Here is a 21787-nt window from a genome sequence, read left to right as displayed (position 1 = left end):
TCCACTTCGATTTCCTTTTCCGCCTCGTTGCGTCGACCTCTTTTTCTATCGACACCCAATTGAATGCTCTATCTTGATAAAAGACAGCTTTTTGGCTGCAGATCTTGACACAGGGATCAAAAGCCGCCCGAAAACCCCTGCATTTTTCCGTGCCCTTCATCGGCTGGCACAAAACATCCCGATCGTGAAGACCTTCAGTTGCATCATCCAATTGAAAGACATATAGGGGGCTCGACGCATGACAATAGGCAGACTTCGTCAATCACATGACGTTTGCAAGATAACATCAATTCACTCATACCATCACCGACGCTTGCACGCCCAGGAGCGTCTTGCAGGGAAGCCGAACTTGCGATCGTCCCAAACCACTTCCTCCCAGTCATGGCGCCACAAGAAGCTGCAATTCCCCTGGAGGGTGGATGTGATTGTGGAGAAGTGCGGTATAGGATGGAAACAGAACCAATGATCGTTCATTGCTGTCAGTGAGTGAGGTGTTCGTGCGCAATTGAATCTTACACTGAAACTGCAGAGCTGCCGCTGGTGTCAGCGGGAGACGGGCGCGTCATTCGCTCTCAATGCCATGATTGAGACAGAGCGGCTGAAAGTGCTGAAAGGTGAACCAGAGTGGATCAAGGTGCCGAGTGCGAGCGGCGCCGGTCAAAGCATTGCACGCTGTCCACATTGCCGAATAGCTCTCTGGAGTATATATCTGCAGAATGTTGCTAAAATCAAGGAATCTATTTGGATAGTGCGGGTTGGCACCTTGGACAAACCAGACTTGCTGCCACCCAATGCTCACATCTGGACGTCAGAGAAGCAGCCTTGGATCGTCCTCTCAGACGACGCACCCGCGTTCAAGACTGGCGACTATGACCGGGAGAAAGTCTGGTCCGTACAAGGTTTGCAGAGGAGGCAGCGAGTAGCAGAACTAGAAGATGTCCAGAAGGGATTGCTGGTGGAGTGAGTGTCATCTCTGGAGCAGTATCTGTACAAGAACATACTCGGACTGCAATGGCTGGCGGAAGATATCTGGGAAGCGCCATACGCTTGCAGCATAGCTGATAAACGCACGGTTAGGACCGGCCAAGCAGCGATTTTGCAGCTTGTAGAGTCTACAAGGGTTCGAGACAATACTAGTAGGGAGTAAATCTTCAGCCTTGCCTCCCATCAGCTGAACTTTCAGCCCTCATATCGTTAGCCACGGGGTTGAGGATCTGCGATGGGGAACTTCTCTCTCGCCTACGCTCGCTAAAAGGCAGTCGATTCGATCTGCAAGAACGCGACCAGACGAGATCGGAAGAAGCATCATCAGTCAGCCTTGTCACGGCAGGCGCAGGCTAAATTTCTAGCAACTTTGCAATCCCTGTAGCATCTGCAGATGTTGTAGACTATCCCGGCCAGCAAACCACGAGGTATCTATATGTGTATGATCATGCAGATAACCAGCGCGTGGTGACAAAACGAGGATATTTGATCGTGTATGAAACACGTAAGGTGAGTACTCCGTAATGTACCTAGTATATACATACCAGGTAGATGTTCGCTTAACTCGGTAAACGATGCGGCTACCAGAATTTAACAGGGTCTACGTATGGGACAGGTAAATTCCAGGTAACCCTGCGAAACGAAACGCGCCGATTTCGCCGACAGCCATCAACACCAGCATACAGTATCCTTTCAATTGCTGCCTACTATCTCTCACGCTTCGCTATCTAGTTGATTCCCATTGGTGTCATCCTCAGTCAGAGCTCGAAGCAGGGATCCCTCTATTGCTGACTTTGCGCAACCCAACGGCGCAATTGACGCGACCTCCATCAGGTTCCAATCATGGTCGACTATGCGAAGAAGACAGTGGCAGAGCTGCAAGAAATACTGAAATCGCGGAGCCTGTCGCATACTGGAAAGAAGGCCGAACTCATCGCAAGACTCACTGAAGCCGATGAAGAAGCTGCTCAGAACGGTGCGTACCCCAGTGCTCACAAAATCCCTCCACTCCCAGAAATCCACCTCACCTGCCCGAAAACCCTGCGCATATACGAAGCTCGTAACTGCGCAACATCTACTGATGCCATGTGTCTTTAGAAGCGACTAAAGCCCCTCCTGCCGAAGCAACCAGTGCGCCACCTGCGCAAATACCAGAACCTGCAGAAGAAGCGGCCCTAGAGCCAACAGCGGCATCCCAAGATGCTCCGGTAGCTGAACACATTGAAACGACTGGAACTGCTGCCGCTGCGGACACCGAGCCAGCACCTGCAGCTTCAGAGTCGTTTGCGCTTCATCTACCCACCTCAGAGGTCGACGCGGAGCTAGCCAAGCGCAAAGCCCGCGCTGAACGATTCGGTGTTGCGAACGGGGATGTAGGCGCTGCTGGTACAGAAGATCCAGACACTGAAGCAGCGAGAGGTTTGGAACGTGCGAAACGTTTCGGCACCGGACAGACAGCGATGGGCAAGTTGGACGAGGCTTTACCATCAGAGATTGGAAGAGGTGGTAGGAAACGTGGCAGGACAGAGGAGACCAGTGCTATGGACGATCCTGCCCTGCGGAGAAATCTCAGTGGACGTGGCCGAGGAGGAGGTCGCGGTGGAAGGTTCCGTGGAAGAGGACGGGACGACTCCAGGAAGAGAACGGGAGAGAGACCTACTGGCGTGTCCAAGTCGAGCAACATTTTCTCTTCAGAGGCGGATCGTCAGGCGGCTGAAGCAAGGAAGAAGAAGTTTGCGTCGGCGACGTGATCCGATTTTCGTTTGGGTTTGTACAAGAGCTTTACATGGTTGGTTCTGGGAAAGGAAGACGTTCACAGGCTTTTAACAGTCGCAAAAGCAGAAAACTCGATACGAGATGGATATCACTACTGTGTACTTTATTAGGCAGAGGTGGACATTATCAGAAAAGATATCATTACGACACCTATTCCGCATGGCGGACCGTTCATGTTCCTGTCGCCTCGTCTTTCGAACACGAATTTTGACTCGGCGGATGTGAAAGCATGAGAATTAAGGAGATGTCAACCGGCAAAGCAGTATGTTTGGCTCCTGAAGATGCCGGAACTCTTTGGATCGAGCACTGGCTGACGAGATATAGCATTGACCATTACACGGTATGTAAGCGCTTACTTTGCGGTTCATGGTAAGTACATAAAGGGTCAATGGGAAACCACATTTGCAGACGAATGCTCTTTGGCATTTCTATCTGTGTATCTAGCTAAAGGACATGGACTTTTTCCTCCACTATGTACGTGCGTCACCATCCTTTTGTGGATGGTGAGCCTTCTATCAACACCTTCTGATCACTTTGACAGTGAGACAGCCAGGTACAACAACACCACACATCACTTCTCTCAACAACTCTTCCAAGATGAAGCCATGCTTCCACCTGCCAACATCAACCCACATTCAACCTCCCAAACACCAATCCCATGCTCCATGCCTTCCCACAACTCTCCATCAGATCACATCCAGTCCATGTCCTGTCCAACACCCATGCCAACACACCAAGCCACTCATCCACGGGCCACATTCGCCTCAGCCAACTGTGCTAATCTGAAATGACAAATGAAATGCTATCCTAATCTTCTGTTGCGGCCTTGTTTTCTTTTCTTTCTTCCCTTCGAGGGGATCGGCCTTTTTTTGTTTTTGTGGTGTGCAACTCATCTGATGAGATGCTGCTGAAGTGACAAAAGAAATGTTGACTGAGGTCGAATGTTCCCAACTCGATGCTCCGGACACCCTTCATCACTGACAAGCCTTCGACAACCATTTGCATCGCCATGCAATACCGCCAAACTAGCTAAGCTGAACAGAAATTTCTGATTCCAGGTCATGATCCTTGAATCAATGACCTGGTTGGCCTTCCTTGTCGGGCTCTTTTCTTTTTTTGTTTTTTTTGGGTTGCTTGAGCTCTTTTGCTGGCTCAGTGTTTTGTTGCTAAACTGAAAGATATGAAACCCCTGTTCCCCATGTTGCTCCTTCATTGTCCTTCTTTGAAACCTCTCAGGCACGTATGCAAGAGAGGGGGTTTGAGCTTTTGAAGGCTCAAGTTGTCCTTGACCACCCAATGCAAGCATTGGAGGTCGAAGGCGTGAGATGGTAAGAGTGCAAGAGAGGAAGGGGAAAAGGAAATACTTATACCCAGAGAATCACTCGCCAAGCCAGAGGCTCTGAAGACTTTCTCGAACTGATCTCACCTTGGCGGAGGGCGGTGATAGCGACTTGGCAGAAAGAATGTGCCTCACCTGCCAGAAGTTCACGAGAGTGGTTCAAGTTGTTGGATGTCACCGCTTCAGCGAATGCGCCAAATGATCTGGGGGCTGGGCAGATGCCGACTTGAGTGTTTCTCGGCAGGACAGCAGCAACGTTGCTCTTTGGGCGGCAACCGGAGATATCAGATGCGCATGGAGTTCTCTACACCGAGATGCCCGGTCTTGAGAACGGATTCAGATTTGATACTAGCCTTTCCCATGGCAGCCTGATCACGTGATGTCCTGCCCCTATTCTCCACTATTTCAACTGCATAAAGAGCAATGCTTGGATGCCCTTTACAGGTCTCTGGAACTGTCTGGTATATACTACCAGTGTGGAAAGGGTGGGAAACAGCCGCATCACGTAGGTACCTGCACAAATACTGGAGGCATGAACTTGCATTGGCAGGCACTCCAATGGTTCTACAGCAGCATTGGCTGGTAGCCATAAACCCATTCTTCGGAATGCCTCATCAGTGGCCAAAGAGTGTAGAAGGTCCATTTACAGGCAGCATCGTTCCAGAGTAGTTCGTCCGCTCGCATATCAGGTACTCTCAATGTGTCCGCTTCTCAGTGAAGCAGCCTTGCCAATTCTTCACCTCAGCCTCGTCACGTCGCGTGAGTGGCAAGAGACCAAGATGCCTCATTACTGCCTGACCCAGACTCCTGCAAAGTCATTTCTCAATTATGATTCACTTCCGATCGACTCACCGCCAGTGTCACCGCCAAGATCAATCGTTTCCCAAGAGTAGAAGTATCTGCTCTTTCCCCCAACTCGTCCTTACTTTTTCTTCTCATTTTCAAGTTTCCCCAGGCTGGTAACGGGAACGAAAAATAAAAGTCTTCAACCACACCAACACTAAGGTTCTCCTTCTTTTTACTAAAGAGGCCTTTGTTGCTGCCATTGAGGTTTTGGGTGCCAGCAGACTTTCGAGTCTTGTTCCAGCCGATAAGGGTGTCAATGACTAGGTTCTGCGTTCCGCCTTGCCGGCGGCCTCTTCTGAGTGCGTCTCTATAGTGCTGCTGTTTGCCCTTCGGGGGATTCAGCATGCCATGAGACAATGCTGCCGATGACTGTCATGGCTCGTTCCGTTCGTTTGGACAGGGGGTATCCTCGAGGATGGCAGTCCAGGAATATTCTTCGGAGTAGTTCCTTGCCTAGAGGTGCTTCTGACTGTAAGGCATGCATCTTGATCTTGCATTTTGTGAGCAGACCCATGCTTCAATGGCTTTTTGGTGACAGGTTGATTGACTTGTCGGACACCTACCATCTTGGTCTTGGTGGTGTCTGTGTCCTTTTACAACTCGTGTCTTTGGACACTTTTCTCTCTTTTTCATCGTAATATTGGCCTTGTGCCAGGTTACGGAGAAGAAGATTGATACTTTATGAAATGCCCTCATAAACAATGATGCCGTGTTGATGAATGCCGAAACAGAGCATGTGGGCGGCTGAGAAAAATCCTGCTCGATGCATGCCCTGTGACCAAACAGTGGTTTCTCCTAGACCCTATTTCTTGCCTGGACCTGAAGCTTGTTGTTGCTGAGTCTGCGCCATCTTTGCTCTTGCACTTCTGCTGCCGCCCAATTTCGGTCCTTTGGCTTCTGCAGCGGCACCAGCCGGTCCCTTGGCTTGACTTGCGGGCTTGCTCTTTTGTCTCTCTGCCATTGCATCCAGAAAATCCTGTCGGAACTGCTCGGCCAAGCGTTCATCAGCATCACTACCGTCTGATTCCTCTTCGGCATCTTCGGCTGCGGCTTGTCGCTGTTGCACTAATTGATCCGCATCGTAGAGGCCAAGTTTGTTCTCGCGCATAAGTTGCTCAACAAGGGCGTCACGAGCAATGTCCTCGCTATTCCTCCCTTTGCGTGGCCGCGGTCTCATTGGTTTGCCGTCACGACCTAGTCGTGGCTTACGCGGCTTCTGTGGTTTAGATTCTTCGTCTAGAGGAGGGAGGCCTAGTCTGGCTCGTTCCAGTGCTAGTTGAGTACGTGCCAGATTTCGTTCTTGGGCAGAGGAACCCAGGTCGATCTCGGCCAGCTGATGGTTGGTGGCTGGATCAGCTTGGGCGGCTGTTTTCGGACCCTCCGACCCGGGCGCTTCTGGTGCTGGCAACATACCCGTGGCTTGTTGAGGAAGAGGTTGCGGAGTATCGGAACTACCAGTTTGATATCGTCTTCTAGCCAATTCGGAGTCTACGAAGTCAACCCTTGGATGGTTAGCAAGCTGTTCCTTCATTTCAGGCATATACCTAGGAGGGTTTTTCCTACATATGTCGATCGACATTGACGACCTGCCCTGTACTGCTGACAAAGCGGCTGGTGATGTCCATGGGTTTTTCTGGAGGCTGATCGGTCCTGATTATTGGAGATTCAGTGTTCCGGGCCTCATTTTCCGGCAGACTCTTGGTGTTCGAGAAACGCACGCCTGCAACATGTTTCCGATGGGTTTTCCGCGCGCGGATCAAGTTCGTCACCTCGACTTCGTCATCGCCATCGCCATTGCCGACATTCCGCTCTTCGAGTACTGGTGCCACATATTTTGCGTTTTCGATTCCAGAGGATGTCGATGTCGCTGGAGGCGCGGACTCGAGTGAAGCCTCACGGTGTGGTCGTGCAGTTTTCCTTCGTTTGGTTGCACGGAAGACCGCTACTTCTTCCATTGCCTTATCGGGAGAATAGCTTCGAAATGACCTTACAGCATCTAAGTCGTCTTCGACGAGTTTAGATTCACTCAATATCTCTAAGCGTATCAGGTAGGCGAATTCAGACGATGAGCTAGAATCAAAACAGTCCGAAGATACAAGAAATGAGATGTCGTTGTTACAAGCTTCATCGGCCACATGGCAAGTCCGACGATTACCCGGAATGACTTCCTGAAATCAATACCACCGAATTTCCATTAGCATGCAATTTTCGGCCATTGAGATACTACAACTTTGAGACAACTGTCGCTGAAAGGTCAAAGGGCTAACCCCATCTTCTCAGTCTTGCACGATTATAAGCAGCCTCACTCAGTCTGCTCCAGTCATATCCCGGATCTGATATGTGACGAGGACTGGCTTGCCTCTTCAATTCATTGCTTTTTGGCGGTGCATCAAAGCCTTCTTTGAATCCCTGAAATTCACAATCGCCGGCCAAACTGCTGCTCAATATGCCTGACAAAGCGTGTGGACTCTCGAAGGTCAGGGAACACAAGTCCAAGTCAGAATAAAGTTGGATTTCGCCCTCCCCAGTTTCTTCGCCTCTCCATCGAAAGCTGACATTCTGATTCTTTGAAGACGGAAGCGCAGCCTTTGAAAAGAGAAATTGTGTGGGCGTAGAACCTTCCTCTTCTGACTCATCATCATCATAACCGACTTCATTCTCATCAGAGTCGGTATACTCCTCCTCTTCGACAAGAGTAGGAGGTTTTGGATTGACGAACCGCAGAACACCAGTGAGTGCAACAAACTCGAAAAAGCCGAATAGTTGAACTAGGCCATCCGGTCGAGGCTGAGTAAGGCGTATCACGAGATTGCAACCCTGATCACTTCTATGTCCGTACTGCTCTTCAAGGTGAGGGCAAAGTACCTTCCATGTACCACTCACATCCCACTGTCCTTTCGACTTCGTTTCCTTCGATTTGGCGAGATTGAATTGCGTGTAAAACTCCTTGCGAGTTCTCGCTTGCTTGCTTTCTCCCTCTTCCTCCTCCTCTTTTTCTTCGTCCTCCTCTTCTTCTTCGTCCCCTTCTTCGTCTTCGTCCTCTTCTTCGTCCTGTTCCTTCTCCTCACCGTCCTCCTCCTCTCCCTCATCATACCCGTCCTCTTCTGTGAAATTGGCCCTCAAAGCGGCTCGTCTCGCGTATCTATCTATCTCGGCAGCCTTGAAAGTGACTGCTTGCCGAGTAGTACCAGCCACAAAGATACAGTCGGTCCCAATGAGTGGCTCTACAAGTGGCGATAGCGTCAGGAAACGCAGATCCAGTTGAAGGCAAGCCTCTCGAATACCGTGGCCCCGGTCGTCCAGTTTCACGGCAATGGCATCCTCACCAGCACCAGTCTGGGGGAGCAGAGTCTCACACAAGAACCTCCTGGGCCACTGCTTCGCCTTCTCATCGCCACTTGCGCTACTCCAGTTTCTTTCGATGGCTCTTATATTCTTCAGCTCATACTGACGCTTCATCTTTTCAAGGAGTTCTTCCATACTGCTGCTCATTCCTGAACCTGGGTGTCCACGAATACGAGCCTGGAGGTCGCGTATGCTTCCGTCGTTTGGCAAACCACGATACCTACATTGCGCCTTCCACCAGTTTAGCGACTGCTCAGGAATGGTTGATTGTCGACCGACAACCTTCTCTGCCTTTGTGGTCTCTTCTGTGAGCAAGGGTAGAAAGTGTGCAATATCAGCTTGGTATGTGGTGCGGTCATTTGATTCGTCCCAAAAGTCGAAACGAGGGCCTGAATCGATGTCATCCCTCTTGCAGTCCAGATCAGGGTATTTGGGTTCCAACATCAAGTAGATGTCCTCTGGTCTAGGTTCGACCCGACGATAGTAATACTCCTGACCCGATAGTGACGTCTTGATGCCGCGCATAACCGGTGGTGGAGTGCCATACTCTTCTCGAAGCTTTTGCTCATCCATAGGGTTGATGTTTCCTAGTTTGCAAGGATTCCACAAGTTGCCGTGCCTAGAGGTAGGATGCAGCCTTAGGTACGCTCCTCCGTCTTTCCTGGGTCTCACCTGGAAATGCGGCCGGGAATCATCATGCGAGAACACTGTCTTGGCTTAAGAAAAGGTGCCTGCTGGCCCCAGGTGCCTTTCCGAAGATAGTCTTCGGGTTCCTTCATGAACTTGGAGTTCTTAACGAGTTGTGCCAATGCGAGTGTCGTACGAGGAAGCTCTTAAAAGAGGGAATCATTAAAGCAGCAGCATGATTCCTGCCCGGCAAGGCTGAGAGCTTTCGATTTTATTTCTCTTGGCGCAAGTTTACCTTCGAATCCAATGCTCGCGCGATCATCTCAAAAAGTGTCTGTCCATCTCGCCTCTACTCTGTCCAACACATAGCTCGATCCCTTTCCCCATCGAGCCGCACACAGAATGTCCGCGCCTATATCCTCCGCAACATACCGTTGCTGCCAGCTTGCAGCTCGAGCACAGAAACGAAGCCTCTCCTCCCAATGCCTGCGCCTTTCCTCCACAAGCTCTCCCGACCAAGCAAGACGGCGGAACAATCAAACCATCTCGAGGGCGACGAGGAGATGGCAGTCGACCGATGCGGCGGCATCAACAAATCCTAAGATTACTGGTATTGTGGACCAAATATCGCAGTTGACTCTGCTTGAGACTGCGGATCTAGTTGCGAGCTTAAAGGTATGTCCATCATGGCGTTACCCATCTGTCACCCATCTACTTGTGTCTCTTGGGCTATCTCGCTTACCCTGCGCACAATGACAATCATGAACTCGCGCTAATTCTTACCCAGTCTCGACTGAACATTCCTGATATGGCTTTCGCCGCACCCGCCGCCGCTCCTGGTGCAGGCGGTGCTGCTCCCGCCGCCGTTGAAGAGGAAGAAGCCGCCCCTGCCGCAGCCGAGAAGACCATGTTCGCCGTGAAACTGCAATCGTTCGAGGCGACCTCCAAACCGAAGGTCATCAAAGAAGTCAAGAGCATGCTCGGCCTCAGTTTGGTGGACAGCAAGAAATTCGTGGAGAGTGCGCCAAAGGTCTTGAAAGAAGGTGTCCCCAAAGAGGATGCTGAGAAGATTGTTGAGACAATGAAGGCTTTGGGAGCTGTGGTCACTATGGAATAAAGAATGTACATCGACCTCCCGAGATCGATGACGTGGATATAGGAGGGAGATGAGCTCCCTTCTGGTTGTTGATGCTTTGCATTCAAACACTATGTGCGACACCGAGAAGACACGAACAGACCTCACAGACTCGAACACATAGAATCTGAGGCGCGATGCATAGGCGCAACACGTGGTACATGAGTGGAGTCGATCATCAACGTCCTGCACAGCTTGGTGTGCTCTGAATCCTTCTTGAACAACACGGTGTAACTATATTTGAGGCATGGGAAGAAGGACCATTTACGAAAATGTACAATTTTGACACATCACCTCGTGGCATGAGGCAAGGAACAACCATTTGTGTAGAGTTCGGTCGAAATATGCTTACGGTTTGAAGAGGCCAAGCTGCTGGCGCAAAGAGGTACTGTATCTCCAATGATCATGACATGTGGGCAACGTCGCAGACACACAGGAACGCCATTACCATTCCCAAGCTCCTTCATCAAAAGGGACATCTTTACCGCGTCTGGAATCTTGTGATCGATACCAACAACACTCTTACCCGACTGAGACGCTGCAACAGTAGCCTGGTTCTCACTCTTCTCTCAACGGTGCACTTGATAGGGTCATCCTCAAGCACCAGTAGTCCAGCAACGGTACACCCGCCAGGCGTTCGCGCCCGACCTGACACCTCCCACGAGGTGCCAACGCGATAGAGATCCCGTGATGAACGCTTGCCTTCATGTTCTGTATTCGGGGTAGTCTTCCGGTTCACTCACAGCATATTGCTTTGCAATTAATCCAGAAACATCCGGTTGCTCATCTGAGTGACGAAGTAAACATGTGGCATGCGAGATAATAGAATTATTTTTGGGACAGGCGTGAAAGCCCTTAAGGAATGGGCAGATCCACGCTGCAAGGCACACCAATCGGGGTTCATCTAGGCTCCGGCAAGGCTGGCATTGTCCCGCTCATCTTTGGATCTTTCAGATCTACAGTTCCGCATTCACCACAATGCTCTAGGACTACCGCACAGAGAAGATATTTGCTTCTGACCACGCCGCTACGGCGAAGAGTCCTTTAGCCCACAAGGACTTGGTCCATCCACGCTGACATCGACAATGTGAACAACTTCGCACACCAATTTTGTCTGCAATTGCGAAAATCCACATCCTCATCCGCAAACATGGCAGACCCATTCGAAGTGCGCATGCGCTTCACGAACCTCCTCACGCATCTGTCTGCGTCAGCAACAGCATCGATCAAGACCGCGCACTATGCCCTCAAGCACCGAGACATGGACGAGGATCTGCACTCCTGCATCATCGAAAACCTCGAGAGGGGAAACAACATGAACAACCGAGCAAACATAATGTACTTTCTCGAGCACCACGCCGACGTCAACTCGAAGGAAGGCGGCCACGAAGCCTACGTCGATATGATCCGGCGGGACATCCAGCGCATCGTAGACGCAGTCGCCCAGAGCGGTGCCAACGTCAAAGTGGTAAGGCGAGTGGTCACCGGACTGGGCGAAAAAGGCGTACTCACAACAGAGGTACTCAGCGTCATCGAGACTGGCCTGAAGGACAAGGAAGAGAAAATGGGGAGACTACTTGGCGACGACGATGGTCGAGCGGACGGAGAAAAGGATGCCACAACCAACGCCGCCGAGGGCGCAGCTGAGAGTCATAGACCAACGCCCAAAACAGGATATTCGGGGAAGCCTAATGGCGTATCGCGTATGGACAAGCGAGCGATTGAGCAGAGAATCGAGGAGGATCGAGAACGAAATAAGAGGCTACGAGAGAGCGTCTGGGCGATTACAGGTGACGACGATCAGGAGCTAGAAAAGATGTGGGAAGAAGGAAGTTCCGTTGGTGAAGATGAGCATGTTATTGCTGACGAAGAGGCTGAGGAGCGCCTTCAATTCGTCCGATACCATCAAGCAACGCTGGGTATCTGAAAAGGGCATGACATGAGGCTGGTACCGAAACCCCCAACAGGCGGCTCCTCGTTTGGAATGGTCTCTCGGAGAGACCGCCCTTGGTGCCTCAAGATCAACTGCATTTCGGATGCAGAAGTGCGTGAATTTTACACGCGGATCTTACGCCCTCCACACAGCAAAGTCTAAAAGAGCGCACCCTCAGACTTTCGCTTTCTTAGACGCGCCGTTGGGCTCATCCGGCTCATCTTCATCGTCCGACTCAATAATCTTCCTCTTGCGAACTGGTGCAGACGCCTCTCCATTTCCATGTCGATCAGCCTCCTTCTCTCTTCTCATGGAATAGGTATAGATGAGGCCTTCATACTCATCCTCCTGGCCCCGAGCGCTATCCTCAATCTGTGGAAGGCGTTCTTCAAGAGGCACCTGCTGAAGGATATCTTGGTTCTTCTTCATGATGCGTTGCTTCAGCAAGAGCCGCCACCAGTAATAACTCCTGTCATGTGCATTGGGAGCTCTCGCACCTCGGATTTTGAGACTGGTGAGGGATGCACCTCCTAAAGAGCGGTGCGACAGTGGAATCTCAGCTAGCAGGTACATCTCAACCATACGAGCAAATTGCCGGCTGGCGATTTTGTTCTTCGCGCGAATATCCTGCAACTTCTCCAGAGGGAGCAACTTTGTGGTTGGCACAAGCTTGAGTCTTCCTCGTTCGACAGTCGTGAAGGGAGAGGTATCAATTCTGAGGTCGACAGCATCGAACTGAGGTCTGAGCACATCAAAATCATTCATGTCGCGCAGCTTGTCGAACTCTTCACTCGGATCTTCCACTGTCATTTCCACTATGGTGGGATCGGCCATGACCTCCTCGTATACTGCTTGGTAAAGGGCAGAACCGTGGCCAGCACTTTGATAGGGAGGTGTGATCAAGAATTGTGATAATCGTAGTCGAGAAGGCAGTTTAGTAGGTGTGATTATTTCTGACGAGGGAAAGGCGAATGAAGATTGATGTTCTTTTGGTTTTTGGATCTTGTAGAAGCGGTAGGTCGTTGCGTAACCGACAAATGAGTACCGCGAGGCTGTCGGAGTTGGAGCCTGAGCTGCTTTGTGGTAGGTGAGATACACCCTCCATCTGTCCAACGTCCAGTCCGGATCTTCCAAGTTGATGAACTGTCCACCTTCAATGAAGAAGACAATCAAGATTTGGATGTTGTCGACGAGTGTCCGCATAGCCATGTCAAGTAATGACCCGGCCCAGACCTCATATTGCTGTCCCCCTCTTGTGTACTTCTTGACGAGGGTTCCAGGAGGTGTCCAAATTGCCGCCTTCGCATCGTTCTGCACTTCTTGGTCGAAGCCTTGTTCAAATGCAATCGGTGGTAGGAACTCGCCCAATTTTTGGTTCAGATCGAGTGCGCTAGTGCTCCCGATCGTGTTGAACTTCTTTTGATATGATATTTTGACATGCGGACGGAGGTCATGGGCTGCAAATCGGATCTCAACGTCTAATCCTTTGTAGCCGAATATCTGTTCGGCCTCGCCGACAATTGGGTAGGTGAATTTGGGATGGAAGTCATGCCGGGTTGTTAGTTTGTTGTTAGGCCCGGGCTGAACTATCGCAACGTGAACAGCGTCGTTCGCGTTGACAGAATCTGACCATCGTTAGCAAGATGCTTGAAGATCTGCCGCAGGCCCTGGACAACTCACATTCCTCCGCTTGCGCAGCCATGATCGGCTTGTTTTGCGCGACCGTTTTCTGGTTCAGTAGTGGTACATAGCGGGTGGGGGGAAATATCGGACTGATGGCAGTGTTCTTAGTGATAGGGTCACAGATATTCAATGTAGCAAGTGACTATTGAAATACTGGATGGTGTCTGAAGTGATGTCGGTCATGAGCATGGTGTCCTACGAGTCTTCACTTTGCGATTGCTCCGGCGCGACGAGCGACACTTTACGCGTCGAGCATGTTGGCTGAACCTTGCCACTATAAGCATTCCTTAGGCACGATAAAGCGGCAGAAGCCATTTTTGTAGCAGTACATAGAACACTCCACGACACCCAAAGCCCTACCTGTATCTTGCCATTCTTCTCCTTACACTTCCTCGCTCTGCTGACTCTTTTCCTGTGCTGTATCATCGCTCTTCGCTTTCTGCTCCTTTTTGACACTCCTCCATTCCATAGCTACAGACCCAAATATCGTAGCACTCGCTAGCGCTGTCGCCAGGTAGAAGGTGCTTCTTAACGCCTCATTGTAAGCCACCAATACCCGGGGCAACATGCTCGCCGATACTATCGATCTCAGTTCTGTCGCTCCTGTTGCAACAATGGAAGCCACATTGAGCCCAGAAATTTTCGCAAGGTCTTTGGCAAACCGAGAATCGAAGACATTGTTGCCAACACTGATGAAAACAGCGCCTCCCAGCATCTGGGAAAACATCATCAGTGATGCTCCAATCGGGACATCTTGACGAGCAAGTACTGTTTGCGCTCCAACTGAAGGCTGTTGAGATCCAAGGCCAAAACCAAAACCGGAAAGGGCGCCCGCAGTTATCCACACCGCATGACCGGTATGGACTGAGAAGGTCGAAGTCAGCCCGGCGCCGATTGGCGTTATGATTGACGACAAGATCATCCATTGTGTGAAATAACCGGTCTTCTTAGTTAGGATGCCTGCCGAAACTGATGCAATCACCAATCCAATCACAAGGGGTAGGGTCATGACACCAGATTTGATCGGAGATGCCCCCTTGATTGCCTGGAACCAGATCGGTAAGAAATAGAGCATTGTTTGCATGCAGGCACCATTGTAGAAGGAGAACCAAACACCTGCGAGTATGCTTCGGTTGAGAAGTATGTGTCCAGGAATGGTAGCATCTTTGCCCTTCCACCTTTGGATCAATACAAAGGCGACAAAAAGGACTCCCGCGAGGACAAGGAGGACAACGACACGGGCATTGGACCAGCTGTAAGTCACACCACCCCATTGAAGCGCTAGTATCAAGCAGATGATGCCGGGCAAAAAGCAGGCAGTGCCCAGCCAGTCAAGTCGAGCCGCTTTTTCTCTCAGTGTTGATGAGTTTTGTTGAAGCATTCCCGCGGGAATGTGCAAAAAGAGAACAATCATGGCGATAGCCACAGCTCCGCAGGGTAGGTTGATGTAGAAGCACCATCGCCAGCCAGGTCCATTGGTCAATGCCCCTCCAATCAACGGGCCGACGGCGCTGGAAAATCCGAATACGAGCCCGCCGATGCCCATATACTGCGGCCGTTTGTGCAGTGGCACGACGTGAACCATGATGATGATGGCGCCTTGGACTGCAAATCGTCAGAAAGTTGTATCGGTCTACACTGGGATAAAGCAAAAGACTCGTGCTTTGATGGCACAGTCTTTCGCCAAAAAGGATTCTTACAGAGACCAGCACAACCCAAGCCTGCAATAGCACGACCGACAATCAGAGCCTTCGAGTTGGGCGCCGTGCCGCATACTGCTGACCCAATCTCGAAGACAACGAGCGCAATCAAGTACACCCATTTCGGGTTGAACATGGTGTACAACCGGCCGATGAGCAGCATCATGGAGCAAGCAGTCAAAAGGTAGGCAGATCTGGTACATCGTCAGGACTTTATGATTTCAAATATGAAGAATGTCAGCGATAAACATACCCATACCATCCGACATCTCCAAGCGAGTGGAATTGATCGGTGATCCGGGGAACAGCGACGCCAATGACGAATCTGTCGAGGGAGATCAAAAATGCGGTCATCTGGGAGCTGTCAGAAAGCTGCATCGGTGAGATGTAGGCATGCGGAAAGACTCGTTCTTCGATGACACAGTCTTCCGGAAAGAAAACCACTTACATAGAGGCCTGAAATGATAGCGATCACCTTGCTTGTCGGAGGGTAGGTCTGCTCGACTTGACCTCCTGGGTTCTCGGCTACTTCAGACGTGCTTCCCTGAGAGGTCGACGGCGGAAAGCCTGGAGGCCCGTTGGATCCCATGGCTTTCACTCCTCTAGCTTGAGCTGCGGTTTGGGTCATGGTGTAGGATCTACTATGGGTTCTGTATGGTTGATGTTGCTGCGACGACTATGGGCCATGGTACAGGTCCAGCAACGTACCTCGCCTTTTTTATATCTCTGAAATGTGTTCGACATCATTGTCAATAATGGTCTAGCATGGGACTCCATTCTTTGACAATGTGTCTCGCTGCTTGCAAGCTCGGGGTCCCGAACATGAGTTTGTAATTGTTGCAAGTTCAATCGCGCCGATGCACCACGACGAGGCTTTGGGTGACTCGGGCGAGATGAAATTGAGAAGCTCCCGAACGCTCGGAGTGGGTCGCTATCCATTTGACCCGAAGGCTCGATGCCCATAGAAATTGGCATCGTCTGACCACTGTAGCTGGTCAGGTTCCAAGTACCTAGGTAGATATCATTCTTGTTGTCATTACGGAGTCCTTGACACACAACGATATAGTGTTGGCTTTTGGCATGGGGGAGGCCATCAGCTCTACTGTACAGTGCTTCTGTCTTGCTGTCGAGGCTTCCAGTGTTGGGAACCAGCTTGACTTCGAACTTGTGTCGTAGAGATACTCCCTGTCAGACGGTGCCACTTTATTCAAAATGACCTCGCGATCTCGGACTTCTGTGCTCATGGACGCCCGAAAACACCCCAGGAGGCCTGAGCTTCTTGCAAACAATAACAGGCATTATTGGTCGAACTAAGATGCACTGCTCATCAATAACTCTCTCTCCTAGCCTCCGCGAACCAAAGTCTTGTTTCTCCAGACTCATGTACAGATCCTAGCACGGTCCCACGTTGTGGTGTGCCGTTTGTGGCTGTTGTGGATCAAACTTCTGCAAGGCTTCTCATGCGCTAAAGACATGTGGTCGCGCAAGATATGTCTCTTGGGCCTTCGTCTTGCATCTTAACAAGACTACATTCGGTGGTAGCTCGAACCTCTCATCTCGCAGATCGGGCAGAAGACAGCAGTTTCTCGTCTTACCTCTTCATCATTTCGTTGGTTGAGCCACCACAAGCAATTACCAAGTATGGATACAGTGGATACAGATCCGCCGTCGAACAGACCCTCGCTCAGCTGCATTCGGTGCGCCGACAGAAAGGTCAAGTGTGATCGACAGGAGCCTTGCAATGCTTGTATCAAGCACAAAGCTCAATGCATTTATCGTCAAATTCCACCGCCACGAAAGAGACAAAAACGCGCCAAACAGGAGATCCTCTCCGCACGAATCAAGCATTATGAAGCGTTGCTCCAGGAGCACGGAATCAATCCAACACGGCCTGCACAGAGTGTTGGATTTGGATCGCGCCATATCAACACTGATGAAGAATCAACACCTCCAACAGCTAGCAAAGAGCAGCCCCCAATCCCAACGCCAGCGTCGACTATTTCCGAATCACAACGATCCCTTATCGCGTTATCTGAGACACAATTGATACAAGGGCGAGAAGGTAGCCAGTTTGTTGACAAGTAAGATCCAATGATGCATCGTCTCTCTCATGCTGATTCCTCTACAGTAGCTTGTGGACAAGAATGGTTGAAGAGGTGAGTAATCTCGAATTGCTATTTCAACGAGAACGATGAAGCTCCTAAGAATTTAAAGAGTTTGTGAATCCGTAACGCCTGAGTGTACCTGTGTGCTTCTTCAGGATGAGGTGTTCTTCCAGACGCCAGCACCTTTAATTTCCAGATTGACCTGAAGCGGCCTCCCCTGGCAGGCTGGCAACCACCAGCATTGAACCCGCCCATGAGCTTCGTCCGTTCCGTCGCTTGAATTGATGCGTTGATGCCAGTGCATTAGCTAACAACGCTTCCAGTTCCACAGTCCCGAGGATGTTTTGGAGACAGCTTCAACATCTGAAGCAACAGATGATGCTGATGGGTTCGGAGACGAATTCGCTTTCGTGCTGGGAACCACTTCAAAGATCGACATGGCACGTCTTCATCCACGCCCTCCCATGATGCTCGAACTCTGGCAAGTCTTCGTTGAGAATGTCGATCCTATTACGAAGGTGGTACATGTGCCTACTTTGCGGCCGGCCATCGACAGGGCAGCAGCTGATATCGCGAGCATACCAAAGAGTGCTGAGGCTCTGATCTTCTCTATATACGCGATTGCCATTTTTTCACTCAAAGATAATGACTGCAAACGAAAATTCGGTGAGCCACGCAGAATGTTACTAGCACGTTATATCTCGGCGACGAAAGCAGCACTGTCGCGTGCGAATTTCTTGGGGACAAACAGCCTTGTCGTCTTGCAAGCCCTTATGCTCCATCTCATGGTTGTGCGGGACGTCCATGAACCGCGGTCTGTGTGGGTCTTGACAGGGGCTATTCTACGCATCGCAGAAACCATGGGTTTGCACCGTGACGGGACGTCATTACGGTTGCCTCCATTCGAAACCGAAATACGGCGACGGATCTGGTGGCAATTGAAAATGCATGACTTCCGCACAGCCGAGCTCTGCGGTATTGCCAAATTTCGAGCTTTGGACATGGAGGACCGCACATGCAAGCCGCCACTCAATATCAACGACGATCAACTCTGGCCAGGTATGTCGACACCCCCAATAGCATCAGATAAGCCGACGGATATGATCTTTTGCGTCATCAGACCCGAGCTGGGCAGTTTTGCGATGGCTCATGCGGCGAAAATGGGCGAAGACGGGCACCCTGTCAATTGGGACAAATTTGGGGGAGCAGACCACCCTAAATTGATGGCAGAGTTTCTCACGAAGATTGAAGAAATATTGGAAACCAAATATCTGCGATTTTGTGACCCTACACAGCCGCTGCACCTCATAACAGTATTGTTTGCTCGAACAGCTCTGAATACGGGCCGTTTTCAGGCACATCATCCACGGAAATGGGGGAGCCTAGAACAGATCCCTGAGTCTGAGCGGCAATATGTCTGGGACCTCAGCCTCAAGCTTCTGGAACAAAACCACATGGCGCAGTCAAGCCCCCACCTGCACCAATTCGCATGGCACGCAGCCTGGTTTCTGCAGTGGCATGCACTTATACATGTTCTGGATACTCTGCGAAGCACCCCACTCATGCCAGATGCCTTGAAAGCGTGGCAACTTGTTGGTTTCACATACGAAAATAATCCAGGCATGGTCTGGAACACCAAACGGCCTATTTACGTTGCTGTAGGGAATCTCTGTCTGAAAGCTTACACCGCACGCGAGGTGGCCCTCAGCAAATCAGGGATCAGTGTTCCCGTGCCACCGCCTTACATTGCAACGTTGCGTCAACAGAGGGAAGCAGCAAGGCTTAGGAAGCAGAGGCAGAATGCAAGGGGCAGTGTTCACAGGACAGGTCCTGACTATGGCCATCGCAATGCTGCCCAACAGGACATGACAGCCACTCTGAGCATGACAACCTCGCAAGCTGATATCGAGTCTGACGATCGGCAGCTGGCACGACCGCAGCCGCCCAGCTACGATATACCAAGCAACGCGTTCATCGACAGCAACGGCGTTTACGATGGCATCTTTTCGACCGCCCCAGTGAATACCGACACGGATTTCATGTTGGCATACGACCAAGCTCTCGGAGATGCGGCAAATGAGACTGTTAACTGGACACAATGGGACAATTGGTTTGGTGATGTGGGCATGACACAGGAGGACAGCTGGCTTACCGACTTCGACGCGACGCAAGCTAACTTCAGCATGGATGCCCAGAATGTGTCTTCATAGAAGGACGTCAAGACATCTGAGGGTGCGACATAATACGAATATTGCATCATGATTCTCATCTCGATTACGTGAGATTTGCGAGATCTCGAAATACTTACCATCGATCGGGACCAGCACTTGCGGAGTAAGCGAGCAGTATATCATCCGCCAGTGTGATACCTTAGAGCGTCTCGGTGTCGTAATCTTCGATCCTTGCCTTCCGTTGATCTTGCCACAGGACAGATGCTGGAAATCAAGATAGGCATGTTCTTGCAGACGACTCACCAGAATCTGTCATCGGCCCTAAACTTCATGTCACAGAGTACGAGTATGCAGATTGCAGATTACTGCTTCGTCCAGAGTTGAGGATCCGAGCCACATTCTGTGCCTCGAACGACGCTACGGGAAATTCGAGCCTAGGATCTGCAGCCTCGGGACGCCGGAGGGTGTGCTATGGTGACCAGCATAGCCATCCCCAGCGAATAGATGCCCTCAAACAGGACACCCCAGGCGGCCAGGCCGGGACAAGGCGAGCCGGCTCGCATCTTTCGGACCCAATGACCCATCGCTTAGTAACTGTACAGCTACGGACTCTGTCCCTCTCTTCGCGACTTTCCCGAGGTGGACTTCACCGTCTTTCAGGACAACATTCGCGCCTTCTTCTGTTCTTCTGCTTCATATGCAGAATAATGGAGGAACCGACGACCGTGTTAATGTGATGACGGCAGGCGCACGGTGTGTGACTGAACGCACATCAGCACCTTATCCTCTCCATATCGCAACATCATGTTGGTCTCTTCTCAAGAAGCACGAGTGACAGGCTGGGTATGCGCCGGGCTTGCTTTGGTCATTCTCATTGTCCGAGTCATTGCAGCGAGGTTGAGACGTGGTTCATTCGATATCAGCACGCCTATCTGCACGACTGCTATCCTGATCATTGCCGCTCGGGTAGCCGTCAATCAGTTTGTGCTGAGTTATGGGACCTCGAACGATACCATTAACGGCAAAGGGCAATACTTCGATTCTGACGACCTGGAGAAGATCAAAGTCGGCAGCATTCTATCATTGATCGCGAGATTAATGGTAACGACGGTCTATTGGCTGCAGTCAGCCCTGCTACTGTTGTTTTACTGTCGCATTTTCGAGGTTCGAGCACAATCGACAACCGCGCTCATAAGAATCTGTTGGGTCGCGTTGCCAACGACATATATCGCCGTGGTCCTCGCCACCTTCTTGGAATGCCATCCTTTCAGCCTTTACTGGCAAATCGATCCAAATCCTGGAAAATGCATAAAAGCATACATTCAACTGCTTACCCAAGGCATCGCCAACATCGTACTGGATCTCCTGCTGCTGATAATTTCATGTCCTCTCATATTGGTGCGGAATCGGACTATACTCGAGAAAATACGGCTGGCAACTTTGTTCTGTCTCGGATTCTTCTGTATCATCGTCACATGCGTTAGGATAGCCTACATCTATGCCGAGGACTCTTATCAGCCCGTACGCAGTTTTTGGGCATCGGTTCAGATGCTGGTCTCATGTTTCGTCGCAAACGCTCCAACGATATATGGCAGTTTGCAGCTGATCAGGCGACGGAAGACAGAGCAGACGACACGTCGGGGAAGTCGTCCGGAGCTGTGGCTGCATCTGCACACAGCCGACGACAGCACCGCAATCCCTATTGCCCCAGTCCTGGATCGACAGGGGACAGGGTCGTCCCATAAGCCAGAGAAAACGTGGTCACGATGGATCCCATGAGGAGTGCTTTGGACGTCCGATGCTCTGATAAGAAGCAAGTATCTGGCAAAGTGCCGGTCCTCGGGTTGGTATGAATAATGGCAAAGACGCAGAGACCAGACGGGGGGTTGACTGCCGTGACCACCCGGGCTCGTTCATCCTGTGAGGCGCTGAAGTTGGTTGGTATATATCGGTTAAAGTCAAAACGTCGACATAACAGGCAATTGGATCAGTACACATTCACTCCGTCAATGCACTCGTCATCGTCAGCACCAACGCGACATGCAGGGCCTGCCGTCTCCTATCACTTCGGTAGAGAGGACTCTACAGGCGCTGGTGTGGAAGGAGGCCATGGCGATGGTGGGCAGACGGGATATGAGAATTT

At 50.9% G+C, this 21787-nt stretch overlaps 10 protein-coding genes across 10 annotated transcripts; 6 read left to right on the top strand and 4 right to left on the bottom strand.

The window, feature by feature from the left end:
• Window positions 1–116: 116 nt before the first annotated feature.
• On the top strand, window positions 117–1205 carry EDD37DRAFT_11069 (glutathione-dependent formaldehyde-activating GFA). The gene is made up of 2 exons (XM_062809209.1): window positions 117–482; window positions 532–1205. Exons 1-2 carry the CDS (start codon window positions 382–384, stop codon window positions 962–964), a joined length of 534 nt encoding a protein of 177 aa, XP_062674402.1. The 5' UTR covers window positions 117–381; the 3' UTR covers window positions 965–1205.
• A 368-nt stretch (window positions 1206–1573) lies between these two features.
• On the top strand, window positions 1574–2922 carry EDD37DRAFT_660621 (uncharacterized protein). Its single transcript, XM_062819115.1, has 2 exons — window positions 1574–1960; window positions 2083–2922. The coding sequence occupies exons 1-2, from the start codon at window positions 1828–1830 to the stop codon at window positions 2733–2735; spliced, it is 786 nt and encodes a 261-aa protein (XP_062674401.1). The 5' UTR covers window positions 1574–1827; the 3' UTR covers window positions 2736–2922.
• A 2825-nt stretch (window positions 2923–5747) lies between these two features.
• Window positions 5748–6900, bottom strand: EDD37DRAFT_644307 (uncharacterized protein; the record flags this gene model as incomplete). Its single annotated transcript, XM_062817492.1, has 2 exons — window positions 5748–6447; window positions 6509–6900. The coding sequence occupies 2 exons, from the start codon at window positions 6898–6900 to the stop codon at window positions 5748–5750; spliced, it is 1092 nt and encodes a 363-aa protein (XP_062674400.1).
• A 129-nt stretch (window positions 6901–7029) lies between these two features.
• On the bottom strand, window positions 7030–9132 carry EDD37DRAFT_614597 (uncharacterized protein). The gene has a single exon (XM_062815543.1). It carries the CDS (start codon window positions 8861–8863, stop codon window positions 7208–7210), a length of 1656 nt encoding a protein of 551 aa, XP_062674399.1. The 5' UTR covers window positions 8864–9132; the 3' UTR covers window positions 7030–7207.
• Window positions 9133–9319: 187 nt separating this feature from the next.
• On the top strand, window positions 9320–10034 carry EDD37DRAFT_644305 (50S ribosomal protein L7/L12; the record flags this gene model as incomplete). Its single annotated transcript, XM_062817491.1, has 2 exons — window positions 9320–9592; window positions 9705–10034. The coding sequence occupies 2 exons, from the start codon at window positions 9320–9322 to the stop codon at window positions 10032–10034; spliced, it is 603 nt and encodes a 200-aa protein (XP_062674398.1).
• Window positions 10035–11007: 973 nt separating this feature from the next.
• Window positions 11008–12176, top strand: EDD37DRAFT_10863 (CTD kinase subunit gamma CTK3-domain-containing protein). The gene has a single exon (XM_062809186.1). It carries the CDS (start codon window positions 11203–11205, stop codon window positions 11977–11979), a length of 777 nt encoding a protein of 258 aa, XP_062674397.1. The 5' UTR covers window positions 11008–11202; the 3' UTR covers window positions 11980–12176.
• On the bottom strand, window positions 12160–13687 carry EDD37DRAFT_644303 (histone acetyltransferase 1; the record flags this gene model as incomplete). Its single annotated transcript, XM_062817490.1, has 2 exons — window positions 12160–13610; window positions 13666–13687. 2 exons carry the CDS (start codon window positions 13685–13687, stop codon window positions 12160–12162), a joined length of 1473 nt encoding a protein of 490 aa, XP_062674396.1.
• A 303-nt stretch (window positions 13688–13990) lies between these two features.
• EDD37DRAFT_614590 (DNA repair protein RAD50) lies at window positions 13991–16356 on the bottom strand. Its single transcript, XM_062815542.1, has 4 exons — window positions 15817–16356; window positions 15622–15722; window positions 15369–15562; window positions 13991–15273 (listed from the first exon to the last, which is right to left on the bottom strand). The coding sequence occupies exons 1-4, from the start codon at window positions 15994–15996 to the stop codon at window positions 14051–14053; spliced, it is 1698 nt and encodes a 565-aa protein (XP_062674395.1). The 5' UTR covers window positions 15997–16356; the 3' UTR covers window positions 13991–14050.
• A 531-nt stretch (window positions 16357–16887) lies between these two features.
• On the top strand, window positions 16888–20066 carry EDD37DRAFT_10795 (mitogen-activated protein kinase). Its single transcript, XM_062809183.1, has 3 exons — window positions 16888–17449; window positions 17497–17524; window positions 17797–20066. The coding sequence occupies exons 1-3, from the start codon at window positions 17010–17012 to the stop codon at window positions 19681–19683; spliced, it is 2355 nt and encodes a 784-aa protein (XP_062674394.1). The 5' UTR covers window positions 16888–17009; the 3' UTR covers window positions 19684–20066.
• A 382-nt stretch (window positions 20067–20448) lies between these two features.
• Window positions 20449–21423, top strand: EDD37DRAFT_644300 (uncharacterized protein; the record flags this gene model as incomplete). Its single annotated transcript, XM_062817489.1, has 1 exon — window positions 20449–21423. The coding sequence occupies one exon, from the start codon at window positions 20449–20451 to the stop codon at window positions 21421–21423; it is 975 nt and encodes a 324-aa protein (XP_062674393.1).
• Window positions 21424–21787: the final 364 nt, after the last annotated feature.

The sequence above is a fragment of the Exophiala viscosa genome (assembly GCF_022695815.1).
Source record: "Exophiala viscosa unplaced genomic scaffold EDD37scaffold_1, whole genome shotgun sequence".
Lineage (NCBI taxonomy): Eukaryota > Fungi > Ascomycota > Eurotiomycetes > Chaetothyriales > Herpotrichiellaceae > Exophiala > Exophiala viscosa.
The sequence above is the reverse complement of the archived record's forward strand: the minus strand, read 5'-3'. Positions and strand labels throughout refer to the sequence as shown.

Bases quoted from the DNA above. Each gene is read 5' to 3' on its own strand.
- EDD37DRAFT_11069 (XM_062809209.1), top strand. From the start codon at position 382: ATGGCGCCACAAGAAGCTGCAATTCCCCTGGAGGGTGGATGTGATTGT. The intron at 483-531 runs GTGAGTGAGGTG...GAAACTGCAGAG, and splicing joins ATGATCGTTCATTGCTGTCA to CTGCCGCTGGTGTCAGCGGG.
- EDD37DRAFT_660621 (XM_062819115.1), top strand. From the start codon at position 1,828: ATGGTCGACTATGCGAAGAAGACAGTGGCAGAGCTGCAAGAAATACTG. The intron at 1,961-2,082 runs GTGCGTACCCCA...ATGTGTCTTTAG, and splicing joins TGAAGAAGCTGCTCAGAACG to AAGCGACTAAAGCCCCTCCT.
- EDD37DRAFT_614597 (XM_062815543.1), bottom strand. From the start codon at position 8,863: ATGGATGAGCAAAAGCTTCGAGAAGAGTATGGCACTCCACCACCGGTT.
- EDD37DRAFT_10863 (XM_062809186.1), top strand. From the start codon at position 11,203: ATGGCAGACCCATTCGAAGTGCGCATGCGCTTCACGAACCTCCTCACG.
- EDD37DRAFT_614590 (XM_062815542.1), bottom strand. From the start codon at position 15,996: ATGACCCAAACCGCAGCTCAAGCTAGAGGAGTGAAAGCCATGGGATCC. The intron at 15,723-15,816 runs GTAAGTGGTTTT...GACAGCTCCCAG, and splicing joins CTATCATTTCAGGCCTCTAT to ATGACCGCATTTTTGATCTC. The intron at 15,563-15,621 runs GTATGTTTATCG...ACGATGTACCAG, and splicing joins GGAGATGTCGGATGGTATGG to ATCTGCCTACCTTTTGACTG.
- EDD37DRAFT_10795 (XM_062809183.1), top strand. From the start codon at position 17,010: ATGGATACAGTGGATACAGATCCGCCGTCGAACAGACCCTCGCTCAGC. The intron at 17,450-17,496 runs GTAAGATCCAAT...ATTCCTCTACAG, and splicing joins GGTAGCCAGTTTGTTGACAA to TAGCTTGTGGACAAGAATGG. The intron at 17,525-17,796 runs GTGAGTAATCTC...CAACGCTTCCAG, and splicing joins GGACAAGAATGGTTGAAGAG to TTCCACAGTCCCGAGGATGT.